Here is a 19324-nt window from a genome sequence, read left to right as displayed (position 1 = left end):
GGTCTTCGTAGCTTCCTTCTCCAGGGTATCCCGGCGGCGCGCGGTGCAGGCGCCTCGCCCCGCTCCCTGACGGCGGCTGCCAGCTTCCAGATAGAGGCCGACCCGGTGCTCGCAGCCAAGGCGCAGGCCGGGCCCGGCGCGTTTAGAGCCCCCGCCCCTCGGTAAGGAAACGTCCCTGAGCCACAGGGTCTGAGGCGACTGCAGAGGGAGCGCGGGGTCCCCTGAGGTTCCCCTTCTCTAAATGTGCACCTTCCTCAGGGAGACCTTGTGCAGCTGAGGGAGTCACCACTCAGGGTTTCGGGCGGGGGGCCCAGATAAAAGAGCTGCCATCAGCAAAAAAAGAAAAAAGCACAAAGAGTAGGCGGGCGGATTTCCAAGGCGATTTCGCCCACTAATTTTGCCCAGAGATGACTCTGAGGTCTCTGAGCTTATGCTTTTCAGCGGTTGTGCAAAGACTCGCTTTGCGCTCTTACAAGCCCACTATGGGAGCTCCCGCTACACGCCGGCACATGGGGACAAACGACAACGCGCCGCCCTTGGAACACAACGCCGGGCCCGCGCTGCGCAGCCTCCAGCGGCGCTGCGTGCCCTTCCTTTTGCCCGTCTCCAAGATGGCGGCGCCGCCGCCGCCGCCCCGGCCCGCCCCTCCTCCTCGCCCCGCAGAGCCGCGCCGCGCCGCGCGCTCCCGCCGCCCCTCCCCGCGCGAGCTCCACCCAGGTCGCAGGCAGCGCGGTCGGCGGCGGCTGTTTCCCGCCATTGTGCGAAGTGAAGGCTAGGGGCCCGTACGCGCCCGCCTGCCCGTCGCCAGCAGCTCCTCGGCGGCCCCACCGCAGCCACCGCTTCCTGAGGCGCGGGAGGCCCGCGCCCCGCCGCTCGCTGTGCGTGGGAGGGCGCGAGCGAGGAGCGGCCGAGCCGCCGAAGAGGAGCTGGGCGCCGGCCGCCCGGCCGCGCTCTGCCCGCGGATCGCCTCCGCCCGGTCCACGCCGGCCCCGGCCCCGGGCCCGGCCCCTGGCGAGATGCCGTGTGGGGAGGATTGGCTCAGCCACCCGCTGGGAATCGTGCAGGGCTTCTTCGGTGAGTGGCGGCGCCGGGGGGCGGGCCGGGCGGGCAGCCGAGTTTGCCGAGACCCGGGGCCGGGCCCGGCCGCGCGGCCCCCACGCGGTACCACCTCGAGGGTTCGCGCGGCCCGAGACGGCGCCCTGGGGCCTGCACCGGCCTCAGCTGGGACAGCCTCTTCCCCGGTCGCAGCAGGTAGGGGTAGGAGTCGGGCCGCAGGTACCTCCCACCTGCCGAGTCGCAGCTCGCGAGCCGCCAAGGTGAAGTCGTGGGGCGCGGGCTGTGATTGACGGTCTCGCTCCCAGCCTGTGGCAGGGTCAGGGCCCCGGGCGCAACAAACTCGGGGAGGTCCTCGAACCCTGGGGAGGGCCCGCAGAGCCGCGGGGAGGGAAACCACTTTGCCTGTGGGAAGCCCGCAGGATATTTCAAAACTTCCGGTGCGTCGGGGAGTGCTCACTTGCACAGAAGTTGGTTCTAACTCCTATGTTACCCTCATTCTCTCTCAGAGATAAGATTTAATGTTCATAGCTTAATTTTCCTGTTGGGATGACTTTAGAATCCATCTAGTCTGGATCTGCTCCTGTGCCAGAGCCAGCAAGAAATACTGAGCTACTTGAGTTTGTACGTGGGGCTGAGAACGCTGCAGGCGAGCTTAATAAATTTTGGTTGCGATTGCTGTTGCTACTTTACTGCGAAGAGTATACAAAGAAAAATTTATGTTTGTTATCGGTAACTGGGCATTTTGACAACCGTTCCATTCCCCAGTGTCTTTTTGCACGTAATGAGTGGTGGAGTCAGACCCAACTAGAAATCACTGTAGATGGCAACACCTGACTTGTCTGGAGTTAACTTAGAGTTGTAGAGCGGCCTTAGCTTATTGAAAAAACATCTTGGGGTACTAGGGAGAAAAGGCAATAGGAAGCTAAATCATCCTCAGCAGCCAAAACCGACGGCAAACAATGTATGGTATTTCTTTTTTTTTTTTTTTTTTTTTTGAGACGGAGTCTCGCTATGTCGCCCAGGCTGGAGAGCAGTGGCCGGATCTCAGTTCACTGCAAGCTCCGCCTCCCGGGTTCCCGCCATTCTCCTGCCTCAGCCTCCCGAGTAGCTGGGACTACAGGCGCCCGCCACCGCGCCCGGCTAAGTTTTTTTTGTATTTTTTAGTAGAGACGGGGTTTCACCGTGTCAGCCGGGATGGTCTCGATCTCCTGACCTCGTGATCCGCCCGTCTCGGCCTCCCAAAGTGCTGGGATTACAGGCTTGAGCCACCGCGCCCGGCCTGTATGGTATTTCTTATAGGAGGGCCTCTTGTGCTCAGGAAGTCCTTATTAATTTACCTATAATTTTAATTAGTTTAGTTATCTGGCTTCCTAGGCTGAAACTAAAGGCATTACGTTAGAAGAAAGCCTGGATAGACGTCCGGACTTAGCCAGTGAACACTGACAGCCTGATGAAGAAATTTAAAACTACCTTCATACTTCAAAAAACAAACAAAAAAAGGCGAATTCACTATATAGCAGTCAAGGGTGCTTTGAGGAAGGGGCATGTATTTCTCCACTAAATCCTAGTAATTTATCTTCATAATAATCCTGGGACTGATAATCGATGCTCAACATAATGGCCCCAAGATGTCAAGTGAAGATTCAATTGTAGCATTGGTTTAAGAGGGTGCAGATGCATAGATACTTTTTAGGAAAAATCCTTCCGAAGTAAAAAGGTTCGGTGCTTAAAGGGTTAAATTTCAGTTACTAATATTAGAAAGTTTGTTTATGAGAAATACCCTATACTCTGATTTTGCTGGATAAATGAGATGATTTCATATTTGATAGAGATTTGAATGTATTTGTGTCAAGTTTTGTCTCCTAAGTGTATGATCCTAAGGGACACATCTCATCATAGTACAGGAAGGATATAACTTAGATATAAAATAATAGCTTTAGAGTATTTTATAAATTCTATGGATTGTTGTGGGAACTTGAAGTTTGTTGATATGCTTCTCCCCAGAATGTCTTGTTCCCATGTATGTTGTGTCTTACAGAAAAATCATGTGTTTGTAGAAGCTATCACTGTGATTATATTGCATATCTTTATCATAACAGCATTATAAGTATGTTTGTGTGATAATGTACAGGCACTTTTTGGTTTGATAGGAAATTATTTTCCACCCAAATAGGTAATGCATATGTATTGTACAAAAAGAAAAAAAACAGTTCAGTAACATATAGCAGAAAAGGAAAGATCTTTAAAGATCCTTCATCTTCAAGATAACCACTGGTTCGTGGTTGTGTAGTTTATATTCTCTGCATATATTTAGACAGTTTTTTTAAACTGAAAAGTTAAGTTTGGTTGTGTGTTTTATTTTGAAATATGCATTTCTTTTTCTTTTTTTTTTTTCTTTTTTTTTTGAGACAGTCTCGCACTGTTTCCCAGGCTGGAGTGCAGTAGTATGATCTCGGCTCACTGCACCCTCCACCTCCCGGGTTCAAGCGTTTCTCCTGCCTCAGCCTCCCGAGTAGCTGGGACTACAGGCACGCGCCACCACGCCTGGCTCATTTTTGTATTTTTAGTAGAGACAGGGTTTCACAGTGTTGGCCAGGATGGTCTCGATCTCTTGACCTCGTGATCCGCCTGCACTTCTCAAAGTGCTAGGGTTACAGGCGTGAGCCGCTGTGCCCAGCAGCCTGAGTTTTTCCCTTTCTTATTGTCCTTGCCATATAGTGTTGTATAAACTTACTAACCCTGTCATATGTTTTAAGTTAGATGTCACAGTAATCTAGAGTGTACTGTCCAGGGCAGTAGCCATGTGTGGCTGTTTAAACGTAAATTAATTAATAATTACACAAAATTAAAAATTCAGCTCCTGGGTGTTACCTCATTTTAAGTGCTCATTAGCTACATGTGGATAGGGAGTATTGTATTAGCACAGATCTAGAAATTCCTAACATCAGGAAGTTCTATGTACGGTGCTCATCCAGAGTACACCACTTTTTAGCACGTGATGCTAGTTATTTTGGATAACCAGCTAATCACTCTCTTTCAGGATCTGAATTTGGTCACTGTGTCTTATCTGGGGGGGGGGTGGGGGGGGGTGGGGTGTGTGTGTGTGTGTGTGTGTGTGTGTGTGTGTGTGTGTGTGTGTGTGTGTGTGTGTGTGTGTGTGTGTGTGTGTGTGTGTGTGTGTGTGTGTGTGATGGAGTTTCGTTCTTGTCATCTAGGCTGGAGTGCAACAGTGTGATCTCGGCTCACTGCAACCTCCGCCTCCCAGGTTCAAGCAATTCTGCCTCAGCCTCCGGAGTAGCTGGGATTACAAGCGCCTGCCACCGTGCCCAGCTAATCTTCTTTTTTTTTTTTTTTTTTTTTTTCTTTGAGACTGAGTCTCGCTCTGTCGCCCAGGCTAGGGTGCAGTGTTACAATCTTGGCTCACTGCAGCCTTTGCCTCCTGGGTTCAAGTGATTCTCCTGCTTCAGCCTCCCGAGTAGCTGGGATTGCAGGTGCATGCCCCCATGCCCAGCTAATTTTTGTATTTTTAGTAAAGATGGTTACACGATGTTGAGCAGGCTGTTCTTGAACTCCTGACCTAGTGATCCTCCCACCTCAGCCTCCCAAAGTGCTGGGATTACAGGCGTGAGCCACCGTGCCCGGCCCAGACCCTCATCTCCAATGCTACTGTCATAATTAAGGCCATTATAGGCTGGGCGCGGTGGCTCAAGCCTGTAATCCCAGCACTTTGGGAGGCCGAGACGGGCGGATCACGAGGTCAGGAGATCAAGACCATCCTGGCTAACCCGGTGAAACCCGTCTCTACTAAAAAATACAAAAAAAACTAGCCGGGCGAGGTGGCAGGCGCCTGTAGTCCCAGCTACTTGGGAGGCTGAGGCAGGAGAATGGTGTGAACCAGGGGAGGCAGAGCTTGCAGTGAGCTGAGATCTGGCCACTGCACTCCAGCCTGGGTGACAGAGCGAGACTCTGTCTCAAAAAAAAAAAAAAAAAAAAAAAAAAAAAAAAAAGGCCATTGTAGTCTCTCTCCTGGATGCTGGAACAGCCCTCTAACTGGTTTCTTGCCTCCAGTCTTGCTTCTCTTCCACCTTCCACACTGGAACCAAGTCCTTCAGTGACTTCTTGTTACCCTTACTATCTGATCCAGGCCTTTTAAAGTGGTTTATGAGGCCCTTGTTGTCTCCACCCTTGCCTTGCTCTCAGTCTTTATCACTGCGTGCCCCCTCCTCATACTCTCCATCCCAGCCGCACTGAACCTTCTTTCAGTTCTTTGATTTTGAACCTGTGTCTAGGCCTTTTGCATCTGCTATTTTTTGTGCCTGATTCCCCCTCCGATCCCATGTCCACTTTTCTGGCTAAGTCTTTTTTTTTTTTTTTTTTTAATTTTTATTTTGAGATGGAGTCTTGCTCTGTTGCCCAGGCTGGAGTGCAGTGGCCGGATCTCAGCTCACTGCAAGCTCCGCCTCCCGGGTTCACGCCATTCTCCTGCCTCAGCCTCCTGAGTAGCTGGGACTACAAGCGCCCACCACCTCGCCCGGCTAGTTTTTTTGTGTTTTTTAGTAGAGACCGGGTTTCACCGTATTAGCCAGGATATTCTCGATCTCCTGACCTCGTGATCCGCCCATCTCGGCCTCCCAAAGTGCTGGGATTACAGGCTTGAGCCACCATGCCCGGCCGGCTCTGGCTAAGTCTTACTTTTCCTTTGGGAACCTAAGTTAGGTACCAAAGTAGGGTACCCCTGCTCCACGGTACTGCAGGATCCTATTATACATGTCTTTGAAAAATAGTGTGTAAAGCGCATTGTTGAAATTCCTTATTTCAGAAGTTCCTTTGCTGGATTTTGACCCTGCGAATTCGGGCCTGTATCTGCATTACTTACCACTGTATTCTAATTTCCTAGAATATGCCTTGTACGACGAGAGTGCTCAGTGGACACTTGTTGAACAAAAGCAGTGGAAAGACTGATTAATCAGAAATGTTGTTAATTGAAATGGCTAGTGAGATCATGAATCTCAAAATTTTTCTTTTCTTTTTTTTTTTTGGAGTCAGAGTCTTGCTCTGTTTCCCAGGCTGGAGTGTAGTGGTGTGATCTTGGCTCACTGCAACCTCCGCCTCCTGAGTTCAAGCCATTCTCATGCCTCAGCCTCTCGAGTAGCTGGGATTACAAGTGTGCACCACCATGCCCGGCTAATTTTTGTATTTTTAGTAGAAGACAGGATTTTTGCCATGTTGGCCAGGCTGGTCTCCAACTCCTGGCCTCAAGTGATCCATCCCTCCCCTGCCCCCTTGGCCTCCCAAAGTGCTGTGATAACAGGTGTGAGCCATTTTAGCTCAGCCTCTTTAGCTGTTTTGCCTTCAATTATTGGTTAGACCAAGATCATTATTCTGATTATATTTAAGGTTCTTTGGTTGTATCTAACAGAACTAGACTAGCTCAGGCAAAAAAGAGCAGTGTTGGGTGGAGGGGGACAGAGCAGACTATTTTATCACTAGCGTTTTAGAGAATTTAAAGCAATAATAAAATGAACTAAAAGTTAGTTGGTCTGCTTTTTATTATCACCATGAATCTAAGCACACAATCCATTCTCTTATTGTCTGTACCCACCTTGGACCTCTCCTACCACTCTGTCCTTGGTAGGCCACTGAAAAAAGTTAATTTATATTAAGGCTATAAAACCCAACAGCAGGGAGAGTGGTTGGGTATTCGAAGAGACTGAGTGGAATCAGGAACTGGAAAGCTAGCAGGAATCCAAGCAACTCAGTATTTCTCTCTTGGGCTACATTCATCTCTGCACACTTTATCTTTCTCTACTCCATGTCTCCCAAATTTACTTGTTCTCAGTTCCAACCCACGCTAGCTAGCATCTTTATTTTCAGGCATAGAAAATCTGATTGACACAACATGGAGTCAAGAATCCATTCACTCAGGGATCAGTCATCTGTGGCCATGGCACAGAGTTAGGTGGGACAGTCGTGACTATTATCCACACCTCAACAGTGGGGGCGTTCTCAGAGAAGAAGAATAGCTCTGGCAGCCATGGCAAATGGCATACGTAGGAGTTTTTAAGTTATAAAAACTTACACATGGTTTTAAAAATTCAACATGATGGTATGAACTGAGTGAAAGTATGTGCTCCCTCCATTGAAGTAACCACTTTTTTTTTTTTTTTTTTTTTTGAGATGGAGTCTTGCTCTGTCCCCCAGGCTAGAGTGCAGTGATGCGATCTCGGCTCACTGCAACCTCTGTCTCCCAGGTTCAAGCAGTTCTACTGCCTCAGCCTCCTGAGTAGCTGGGACTACAGGCGCCCATCACCACACCCTGCTAACTTTTTGTATTTTCGTAGAGATGGCGTTTCACTGTATTGCTCAGGCTGGTCCAAAACTTTTTTTTCTTTGAAATATAATTCACATAACAATGTTTACTATTGTAAAATGTACAATTTAATTTAATTTTTTTTTTTTTTTTTTTTTTTTTTTTTTTTTTTTGAGACGGAGTCTCGCTCTGTCGCCCAGGCTGGAGTGCACTGGCCGGATCTCAGCTCACTGCAAGCTCCGCCTCCCAGGTTTACGCCATTCTCCTGCCTCAGCCTCCCGAGTAGCTGGGACTACAGGCGCCCGCCACCTCGCCCGGCTAAGTTTTTGTATTTTTTTTAGTAGAGACGGGGTTTCACCGTGTCAGCCAGGATGGTCTCGATCTCCTGACCTCGTGATCCGCCCGTCTCGGCCTCCCAAAGTGCTGGGATTACAGGCTTGAGCCACCGCGCCCGGCCACAATTTAATTTTTTTAACTGCATTCATAATGATGTTGTGCAACCATCATCACCACTATTTTTTTCTTTGTCTTTTTTGTTTTCTTTTTCTTTTTTTGAGACGGGGTCTCACTCTATTGCCCAGGCTGGAGTGCAGTGGCGCAGTCTTAGCTCACTGCAACCTCTGCCTACCGGGTTCAAGCAATTCTCTCGCCTCAGCCTCCCAAGTAGCTGGGATTACAGGCATGCACCACCATTTCCGGCTAACTTTTGTATTTTTAGTAGAGACGGAGTTTTACCATGTTGGTCAGGCTGCTCTTGAACTCCTGATCTCAGGTGATCCACACGCCTTGGCCTAGCAAAGTGTTGGGATTACAGGCGTGAGTCACCACACCTGGCCGCCACTATCATTTTCATCACTCCAAAAAGAAACCCCATACCTTTAGCAGTCTCTCCCATTTCTTCCCCTCTTCCATCCTCTGGCAACAAGTATACTTCTTGCCGTGGAATTACCTATTCTGGACGTTTCGTGTAGATGGGATTATACAACATGTGGCCTTTGGGCTCTGGCTTCTTTTCATTTACCATGATATTTTCATGGTTCATCCATGTCATGGTATGAATCAGTACTGCATTCCTTATTTTATCTATCTGTCTGTCTATCTATCTATCTGTCTGTCTATCTATCTATTTTTAAGATACAGAGCCTAGCTCTGTCATCCAGGCTGGAATGCTGTGTGGCAAGATCATGGCTCACGGCAGCCTTGAACTTCCAGTCTCAAGTGATCATGCAGCCTCAGCTTCCCGAGTAGCTGGGACTACAGGCATGTATTACCACACCCAGCTAATTTTTAAATCATTTTTTGTAGATTTGGGGTCTCACTATGTTGCCTAGGCTCCACTCACACTGCCTCGGCTCCTGAAGTGCAGGGATTACAGATGTGAGGCACTATACCCAGTCTGCTTTCCTTTTTCTGACCGAAAATAACATGCCATTGTGTGTCTATACTGCATTTTGTTTATCCACGTATTTGCTGATGGACACTTGGGTTATTTCCTGGCTGTTGTAAGTAGTGCTGCTATAAACATTCATGTACAAGTTTTTGTATGAATAAAGTTTTTGGTTCTTTCCCAGATATACCTAGGGATGGAAGTGCAAGGTCATATGATAGTTTTATATTTAACTTTTTGAGGAATTGCTAAACTTTTCCACAGTGGTTGCACCATTTTACTTCCTGGGTTCAAGCAATTCTCCTACCTCAGCCTTCCAAGTAACTGGGATTACAGGTACCCGCCACCAAGCCCAGCTAACTTTTGTATTTTTAGTAGAGATGAGGTTTCACCATGTTGGCCAGACTGGTCTCAAACTACTGACCTCAGGTAATCTGCCTGCCTTGGCCTCCCTAAATGCTGGGATAACAGGCACGAGCCACCATGCCCGGCCTAAAATGCTTTTAAGAAAGGTTGTGTGAGAAGAGAACAAGAGGCACATTATATAATGTTAAAACAGTCAGTTCACCAAGAAGACCTAACTATATATGCACCAAGCAACAGAGCTTCAAAATATATGAAGCAAAAACCATCAGAAGTAAAAGAAGAAATAGACAAATCTGCAATTGTAGTTAGATATTTTACTACTCCTCTCTCAGTGCTTGACAGAATAGTGGATAGAAAATCAAAAAGAATACTGAACAACACAAAACTGCACAACACTGTCAGCCAAGTAGATCTAATTGACATTTGTCTACCTAATGACAGCGGAATACACATTCTTTTCAAGTGCTTTTCAAGTGCGCATGTAGCATTCACCAAGATAAACCATATTCTGGGTCATAAACCAAATAGTAAACTTTATGTGTAAAAAGAACACTTCTAAACAATCCATGGATTAAAAACTCTCAAAGAAAAGCTTTAAACATTGTGAACTAAACCAAAATGAAAACTCAGCATATCAAAATTGGTGGGATACAGCCAAAGATGTGCTTAGATGCATTAACTGACTTTATTAGAAGAGAAGGTCTCAAGTGAATAATTTAAGCTTCCACCTGTGAAACTAGAAATGAAGAGCAAAATAAACCCAAATTAAACAGAAGAAATAATAGAGAACAAAAATCTGAGAAATAGAAAACAGGAGAAAAAAAAAGAAAAAAAAATCAGTGAAACTCAAAGCTCTTTAAAAAAAAATCAATAAAATTGTAAACCTCTAGCAAGACTGGCAAAAGAAAAAAAAAAGGAAAACAAATTACCAATATTAGAAAAGAAAAAAAGGAAGACAAATTACCAATATTAGAAAAGAAAGAGGAGATACCACCGTAGACTGTACAGGCATGAAAAGGATAATACAAATAGCTCTGCGTATATAAATTCATCAGCTTCGATGAAATGGACCAGTTCCTCAAAAACCACTGTATTAGTTTTCTATTTCTCCTATAACAAATTACAAATGTAGTGACTTTAAAACAAAGGGTTTTTATTTACAGTCCTGGAGACAGAAGTCTGACATGGGTCTTACTGGGATAAAATCAAATTGTTGACAGGACTTGCATTCCATTGTGGAGGCTTTAGGAGAGAATCTGTTCCTTGTCTTTTCCTGCATCTAGAGTCTGCCCACATTTCTTGGCTTGTGGCCCCCTTCCATTTTCAAAGACAACAAGTCGAGTTGTTCTCACATCTTACTCTAACTTCCTCTTTTGCGGCATCCTTCCACATTTAAGGACCCTTGTGATTACATTGAACCCACCCAGATAATTTGGTTTTTTAAGTTCAACTGATTATTAACCTTAATTCCATCTGCTACCTTTGGAGATTAGGACATGAATATCTTGGTTGGGTGGTGGGGGGTGGCCTTATTCTGCTGATCACAACCATAAGCTATCCAAACTCGCCCAAGTAGGTAGCCAACTGTCCCCATGGCCCCATTTCTCTCTAGGCTCCCCCCAGAACTTCTGTTGTACTTTCTCACTGAATTTACCTACCTAGTCTAGTTAACTCATATAAGTAGAATCATACAATATTTCACCTTTTATGTCTGGCTTATCTCACTTAGCATAATGTTTTCAAGGTTTGTTCCTGTTGTCCCCATTGCTTTTTTTCTTTCTTTTTTTTTTTTTTTTTTGAGTCTGATCCTCACTCTGTCTCCCAGGCTGGAGTGCAGTGGTGCAATCTCAGCTCACTGAAACCTCCGCCTCCTGGATTCAAGCGATTCTCCTGTCTCAGACTCCCGAGTAGCTGGGATTACAGGCATGTACCACCACACCCGGCTTATTTTTGTATTTTTAGTAGAGACGGGGTTTCGCCATGTTGGCCAGGCTGGTCTCGAACTCCTGACCTCAGGTGATCCGCCTGCCTTGGCCTCCCAAAATGCTGGGATTACAGCGTGAGCCAACGCACCCGGCCCTCGCTGCTTTTTAATAAAGATACAAAAGCTAATTCAAATGGAAAAAGGATATTCTTTTCTACAAAGACATGAACAATTCAACATTTACATGCAAAAATAAAAACCTCAACCTATACCTTGTATTTCATATAAAATTAAGTCAAAATGGATCATAGATCTAAGTATAAAACCTGAAATTATAAAACTTTTAGAAGAAAACAGATCTTTGTGACCTGGGGTTTGGCAATGAGTTCGTAAGACATGACACCAAAGGCACAGTGTATAAAACAGAAATTTGATAAACTGGGCTTCATCAAAATTAAAACCCTTTGCTCTGTTAAAAAAAAAAAAAATTAGGAGCGTGAAAAGACAAGCGATACACTGGGATAATATATTTGAAAATCCAGTATCAGAAAAAGAACTTGAATCCAGAATATAAAAGAAAACACAGTGGTAATTTAAAAACTCAATTTAAAAAGGGGCAAAAGATTTAAGTAGATTTAGATAGATATTTCACCAGAAAGGATACAAGGATGGCAAATATCCCCCTGAGAAGAGTTTAGCATTGTTAGCCGTTAGGGAAATGCAAATTTAAGCCATGGTATTACATATTAGAACAGCTAAAATTTAAAAATACATAGTGATAATACTGGTACTGGCAAGGATGCGAACAGCTGGATCTCTTAGCAAAACGGTGCAGCCACTCTGGAAGACAGGTAGAATCTTAATCATACATTTACCACGTACTCAACTGTGTCGTATCTAGATATTCATTCTAGAGAAATGAAAGCTCATGTTCACATGAAAATCTGTAGACACGTGTTATATAGTTTTGTTTATAGTTGTCAAACCTGAAGACAATCTAAATGTCCTTCAGCAAGCAAATACATAAACAAATTGGTTGTTATTCAGAGGAATAATAACAATAAAAAGAAATGAAGTATTGATATACAGATGTGTTAGGGAGTCCCATAACCACCCGTATGCTTGAAGATTTACTAAAAGGACTTATATGATTCATTGTATAGTTGTACGCCTCCTAAGATTAATTGCAGCAATATAGTAAGGATACATAGTTGGATCCTAAGGACACACATGGAGTCTGGAGGAATCCAGTGTCTTGATAATTTTTTCTTTCTGCGCGGTGGCGGGGGCAGGGGTGGGGGTCGAAGTTTTACTCTTGTCGCCCAGGCTGGAGTGCAGCGGGGCAGTCTTGGCTCACTGCAACCTCCACCTCCCGGGTTCAAGCGAGTCTCCTGCCTCAGCCTCCCGAGTAGCTGGGATTACAGGCGCACACCATCACGCCCAGCTGATTTTTGTATTTTTAGTAGGAAAGGGGTTTCGCCATGTTGGCCAGACTTGTCTCAAACTCCTGACCTCAGGTGATCTGCCCATCTTGGCCTTCCAAAGTGCTGGAATTACAGGTGTGAGCCACCACGCCCAGCCAAGAGAATTTTTTCATTTCAAGCGCACAGGCAGGAGGCTTGATCACTTGAGCCCAGAAGTTTGAGACCAACCTGGACAAGATAGGGAGACCTCCGTCTCTACAAAAAGACTTAAAAATTAGCCAGGCGTGGTGGTACGTGCCTGTGGTCCCAGCTACTTAGGAGACTGAGGCCAGAGGATCACTTGAGCCCAGGAAATTAAGGTTGCAGTGAGCCAGGACCACACCCCTGTACTCCATCCTGGGTGACAGAGCAACACAACACCCTGTCTGAAAAAAGAAAATTGTATTTATATACATTCCAGTAACTTAGAAATAACTTGCTGCTCCCCAGTCACTGCTTGATGTAGCTTTACTATTTGTTACGTGGTATTCTCACAATTTTTACACAATTGCAGGCAAAATAGTTGGTGTGGCAGTCATGGCTGTGTCTTTTGTTTAAACATCCATTTTGACTACAAGCGAAAATACCCACTTATCTTTTACCCAATTCACTGTATCTAGTAGAGCAGCGATTCTTAAACTTCAGTATGCATTATAGTCAGTCACCTAGAGGGCTTTTTAAAACATGAATTGGTAGGCCCCACCCCTAAGAGTTTCTGATCCTGTGGTTTGGGGTTGGGGCTGAATAATTTGCATTTCTAGTAAGTACTCAGGTGATGCTAATGATGCTGGTCAGGGAACCAACTTTGAGGACCAGTTTGTTAGTGGATTTAACGCCTGCACATTAGAATCACCTGCGGAGTCCCGTCCCTACTTCTTTTACAGAACTGGCTCTTGTCCAGTTAAGTAAACGTGTTTGTGAGTCCTGCTCAAACATGGTGTTAGGATTTTATGGTCCTTTTCCACAGATGCAGCTCCATAACAAGTGTAGACTTTTTATTTTTTACTCCCAATCTTCTGTAACACTTGTGTGATAACTATAAATGGTGGCAGGAGTGGCCAGCTGTGTGGTTTGGTGGTTTTAGTTCACATAAATCTGTATTCCGTCAATAGCTCACTTTTTGGTCTTGGCCAGTTCCCATAAGTGCCTCCTGTACATAGCTTGTTAATTTTAAGGACTAAATAGTAACTACACAGTAGAGAAACTGGCTGTCACTTTGGGTGATCAAAATTAACATCACCAATGCAGGGAAGATGGGCATCATGTCTTTTCAGACACCTGGAAGGACAAACATCACTTCTACAGCAGTTTGACAACATCATTTAAACAGCAGTTTGGTTATACTTGATTGGAATGCGATCATAAGGGAACCAACAGATCCAGATTGAGAAGCATTCAATTTTTTTAAAAGGACCTTATTCTTCTTAAATAGCAATATCATAAAATATAAAGTTTGCAGAACTATTCCATATTAAAGGAGATTAAAGAGATCTGATAGCTAAATATAAAAGTGATCCTAAGCTGGGTCCTGTACTGAAAGGGGAAAAGTGCTGTAGAGGATAGTATTGGGTCATATGACAAATTGGAATATAGATGGTAGACCAGATAAAAAGTATTGTGTCAATTTTGAATTTCTTGAGGTTGATAACAGTACTATGGTTAGTACTGTTCCTTAGGAGACACACTGATAATATTTGGAGGCAAAAATACCTGATAGTGCAACTTAATCTTAAATGAATCAGAAAAATATAAGAGATGGAGCAGATGATAAGCAAATGGGGCAAGGATACAAGTGTTCTTTCCAACTTTTTTGAATCTAGAATTATTCCCAAATGAAGTTATAAACAAAAAAATTTCAGCTCTTTATTTCAGGATAGTTGTAAAGATAAACAAAAAACTATATAAAATGTATTAAAAGAACAGAGTGCTTTACAAGCAGTGGCTCAAATGCTGCTGAATCTAGGTGGCCTTGCATCACATTCTGTAGGTGTCCCCAGCTACACTGTGGGTGCCAGAGAGCCTGCAGGAGGTCAGCATCCTCCTGATTTGTAACTGTCCCTCCCCCCGCTCAGTACAGCTTCTTGAATGTGTCTTGTGTAGTACTTCAGACACACTGAAGTGTAAAATTCATCCTATCTAAAATTCATTCTATCGTAGAAGCAAATTTTAGTTTGTTTTCTGCTGGCTAAACTATTGTGTGACTCACCTGATCATAGTCTCTTATTATTTATTGCATATACATTAGCTTTGAAAAGTATATTTCTCTTTCAGCACAAAATGGAGTTAATCCTGACTGGGAGAAGAAAGTAATTGAATATTTTAAGGAAAAGCTGAAGGAAAATAATGCTCCTAAGTGGGTAAGCTTATTGCTATTTTCGAGGGAGAAGGTTGGACAGACTACAAAGTTTCTCTTAGTAGAGTAACTAAGTAACCCCCATGTAATTTAAAAATATGTAAATTAATGTGTACTTCTGCTTCAAGTACATTTGTATTAAAAGATTTTGGTCTTTTGCTAATTAAGTTTAAGCAAATAAATACTTATACATTATGCCTCTAGGTGGCAGTAACTGACTGTGTTACTTCCTGAGACACATCTTTAGTTCCAAGAGTCAGTTAGTTACCTTTGTTTTATTACCTTTATTTTAAAAGAATTGGCATGTGCTAGTTTTAAGAGAAGAGCTCAACAAAGTAAATGCCTTTTTGATCATTGAAAAGTGTTCTGAATTAAAAGCATTTTTTAGCATTCTTTTACATTATGGTCAAATGTTATCTAAAACTTGGAAGAAATGGAAGAGAACTTGGGTTCCAGCAATTATGTTGACCATTGAGATCATTTGGCTCCCTGACGAGGCATGGGGGGTGTGTGTGTGTGTGTGTTTAACAATTTTGAGTCTGGACATAAAGTTTGTGTATATATGCTTAATGTTGTATAGACAGGATATTTAGTTGACTTAACTTGATTATTTTCCTTTAAGGTACCATCACTGAACGAAGTTCCCCTTCATTATTTGAAACCTAATAGTTTTGTGAAATTTCGTTGCATGATTCAGGATATGTTTGACCCTGAGTTTTACATGGGAGTTTATGAAACGGTTAACCAAAACACAAAAGCACATGTAAGTATTGCTGTTTTCATGAATTTGTGGTATTAATTTTGTCCTTGTACTGTTTGTGGTAGTTTTGGTTCTGATATATTGATATAATTCTGTTTTTCTATGTTTTGGGTCATAGGTTCTTCATTTTGGAAAATATAGAGATGTAGCAGAGTGTGGGGTATGTATCTTTAATATATATAAAACATTTTTAGTAAGAATTTTTTCCTAAACAGAGAATTTGTTTGTTTAGCTAATCTTAGATTTATTTATCTTGAGTATAAGTTACAAGAAATCACGTGAAATGTTTTCCTTGTTTGACTTTATTTAGGAGTTTGATGTGACTGTTTTTAATCCTCCAGAGATCTTTTAGAAGGAGAAGTACTGTTAATGCCAAAATTAATTCCTCTCTCCAATATCTGTATATAATATATGTAAAACAAAGTACCCTAGGGTGCAAAATTAAGTCGTTTTTAATTCCTTCAAAGACAAAGCCAGTGGTAATTCCACTGTTTCTTTCATAGAAAACTGTCAGAATCAGCCTATAATACAGAAATCTGATGAAATACTCATTCCTAGGTAGCTCCAAGATGAGATTCAAAAGTCATATATTATTCCCTAGGAAAGGCATATTCTCTTTCATATATACTTAGAAAACTCTAAGAAGTGGAAAGGACCCAAGAGACATCAAGTTTGAGCCTAATACATACAAGCAAGGATTTTTTGTTTGCTTTTCTCTCTAGGCCCAAAGTACCTTTTTCCTAGAATGAGTCTTTTATTTATGACTCTTGAGCAACATATGTACCAACTCTCTATTAGCCTTTGGTAGTGTCACACATGCACAGCCTCATTTATTTTATTGACCCATTTCCAGATTCTGGGATTACTGAGTTACATTAATACTCAGCTTTTTCTAGTATACAGTAATGTAATATGTTAGCCTAATGTGTTAGGGCTCCTTAAATGAGGAATACCGTAATCATTAATGTAGTTGATCCATTAAGCTGGGCACAGTATTTGTTTTATGGAAACACTCTAAAAGAAAAACAGACCTGAAGTTCATCATGTGTAAGATTACATAAATCTGTCTTTCAAATGAGTTCTTTACTCTAATTGTCAGAAGTTACATTTTTGTTTAATATAATCTTTGCAGTAACCTTCCAAATTAGGGCAGTTTTTCTGTCCAGATCTGCCTACTGAACTAGAATATTTAATTAGCAACAACTGTTGTGAATTAACAGACTGATATTGGGGTTTGATAAATCAGTTTCCTAAGGTTTGGGTAAGCCAAGAGTTAGACTCCAAGAATATAAAAAGGCCTAGATAACCTCATAAAAGTAAGGTTCTAGATCCACAAAGCAGAGAACTAGACCCAGATTATAAGTCACTCCACAGAGGTCCCATTTTTCTGGATTTGAGGGAGGAAGTGTTTGATGACTGTATTTGAAGTGATTTTATATCAGTTTTCTTTGAAAAAGTGATAGTTTGGAATTAGTTACTTGTTAACTCTGTAAAATATTTGTTGTGGTGCTATGTGAAAATGTGGTTGCTAATTTTAAAATAAATTTTGTGATGTTTTTAAATAAATTTTTTAAAATACTTTTTTATGTATATCACAGCCTCAACAAGAACTTGATTTAAACTCTCCACGAAATACCACTTTGGAAAGACAGACTTTCTATTGTGTTCCGGTGCCTGGGGAATCTACGTGGGTAAAAGAAATATCCTTTATCTGAACTTTCTTATTGTGTTGATGGTTTCTAAAACCTTAACCTTTAATTATTCATCCTTTGCAAAGCTTGGCTTTATTTCAATAAAATGTGTTTCATTTGTTCTAATTGAGAAAACCCATAAAACAGGCTAAGTATTTGTCACCGAGGAATGCTAAAATTACAGTACATTTCTATAGTGAAATACTGTTAAAAAGATTGAGGTAATTTTTTTTTTTTTTTTTTGAGATAGGGACTTACTGTCACCCAGGCTGGAGTGCAGTGGCACAAACATGGCTCACTGCTGCTTCAACCTCCTGGGTTCAAGCAATCCTCCTGCCTTAGCCTCCCAAGTAGCTGGGACCACAAGCGTGTGCCACCATCCCTGGCGAATTTTTTGATTTCTTTTAGAAAGAGGGTTCACTTTGTTGCCCAGGCTGGTCTTGAACTCCTGGGCTCAAGTGATCCTCTCACCTCAGCCTCCCAAAGTGCAGGGATTATAGACGTGAGCTACCACACCCCACCTGAGGCACATTTAAAGGTACTGAAAAAATATAATACTTAAAGTAAAAAAATAGTTTAAAATTAGAATTCGGCCGGGCGCGGTGGCTCAAGCCTGTAATCCCAGCACTTTGGGAGGCCGAGGCGGGCGGATCACAAGGTCAGGAGATCGAGACCACAGTGTAAACCCCGTCTCTACTAAAAATACAAAAAATTAGCCGGGCGCGGTGGCGGGCGCCTGTAGTCCTAGCTACTCAGGAGGCTGAGGCAGGAGAATGGCGTGAACCCAGGAGGCGGAGCTTGCAGTGAGCCGAGATCGTGCCACTGCACTCCAGCCTGGGCAACAGCGTGAGACTCCGTCTCAAAAAAAAAATAAAATAAAATAAAATTAGAATTCATTCTAACTTTCTTAAGGGAAAACGTGTTGGCTCTTTTGAGAGGGGATTGTAGAAACATTACCTTTTTATTTACGATAGTAGTTTTTTAAGGCATGGCCCACCTACACTGAAATGCACAGATTTTAAGGTAATGCACAGTGATTTGGATAAATGCATACACCCATATAATTTATACCCCAAAGTAAAGAACTTGTGCCTAAAAAATTCCTTTCTGCCTTTTTCTAGTCACTCCCTCCTCCCCTGCAAGCACAATCCTGAATTCTTTGACTATCACTTGGTTTTGCCTATTCTTGAATGACATCTAAATGGACTCATATAATATATAGTCTTTGTGTCTGACATCTTCTGTTTAACATCATGCATCTGAGAGTCATCCATGTTGTGCATATCAGTAGTTCTTTTCTTTTTTTTTTTTTTTGCTAAGTATTATTTGTTTATACAGTCTCCAATTGAGCATTTAGGTGGTTTACAGTTTTAAGCTGGGCATTTTCTTTGTGAGAACATTTTAAACTACTGATTCAGTTTGTTTGTTTGTTTGTTTGTTTATTCTTTTGTTTTGTTTTTGAGATGGAGTCTTGCTCTGCTGCCAGTCTGGAGTGCAGTGGCATGATCTCAGCTCACTGCAACCTCCATCTCCTGGGTTCAAGTGATTCTCCTGCCTCAGCCTCCCAAGTAGCTGGGACTACAGGAGCACGCCACCATGCCAGCCAGTTTTTGTGTTTTTAGTAGAGACGGGGTTTCACCATGTTGGCCAGGATGGTCTCAATATCTTGACCTCGTGATCCGCCCGCCTTGGCCTCCCAAAGTGCTGGGATTACAGGAGTGACTAATTCTGTTTTTTAACATATTTTGAGTCAGTTGTGATAAATTGTATCTTTCAAGGACTGTTTTGAAGTCATTTAAGCCCAGTTGTTGAATTTATTGACATAAAGCTTGTCAGAGTATTTTCTTTTTAATGTCTGTGGGATATTTAGCATTGATCTCTTTCATTCCCAATAATGTTAGTCTGTTTTTCACTTCAATTTTCTGTTTTCTGCTTCATCCATTTCTGCTTTATTTCCTTCTTTTTGGTTTGGTTTTAATTGGTCTTTTTCTACTTTTTTTTTGGTTTTTTTTTT

At 42.9% G+C, this 19324-nt stretch overlaps 1 protein-coding gene across 2 annotated transcripts in view; it reads left to right on the top strand.

Annotated features, from left to right (window-relative positions):
• Positions 1 to 715: 715 nt before the first annotated feature.
• The window catches only part of MCMBP (minichromosome maintenance complex binding protein), a 46003-nt gene continuing 27394 nt past the window's right edge, over positions 716 to 19324 (top strand). For both annotated transcript variants that reach the window (XM_005566583.3, XM_005566582.3), the window contains exons 1-5: positions 716 to 1074; positions 14778 to 14863; positions 15482 to 15622; positions 15738 to 15779; positions 17218 to 17319. In XM_005566583.3, coding sequence (XP_005566640.1) covers positions 1017 to 1074; positions 14778 to 14863; positions 15482 to 15622; positions 15738 to 15779; positions 17218 to 17319 — 429 coding nt within the window. In that variant the 5' untranslated portion in view covers positions 716 to 1016. The remainder of the gene's footprint in view (positions 1075 to 14777; positions 14864 to 15481; positions 15623 to 15737; positions 15780 to 17217; positions 17320 to 19324) is intronic.

Source organism: Macaca fascicularis, chromosome 9, assembly GCF_037993035.2.
Source record: "Macaca fascicularis isolate 582-1 chromosome 9, T2T-MFA8v1.1".
Taxonomy (NCBI): domain Eukaryota; kingdom Metazoa; phylum Chordata; class Mammalia; order Primates; family Cercopithecidae; genus Macaca; species Macaca fascicularis.
This window is presented reverse-complemented; position numbering and strand designations above follow the sequence as displayed.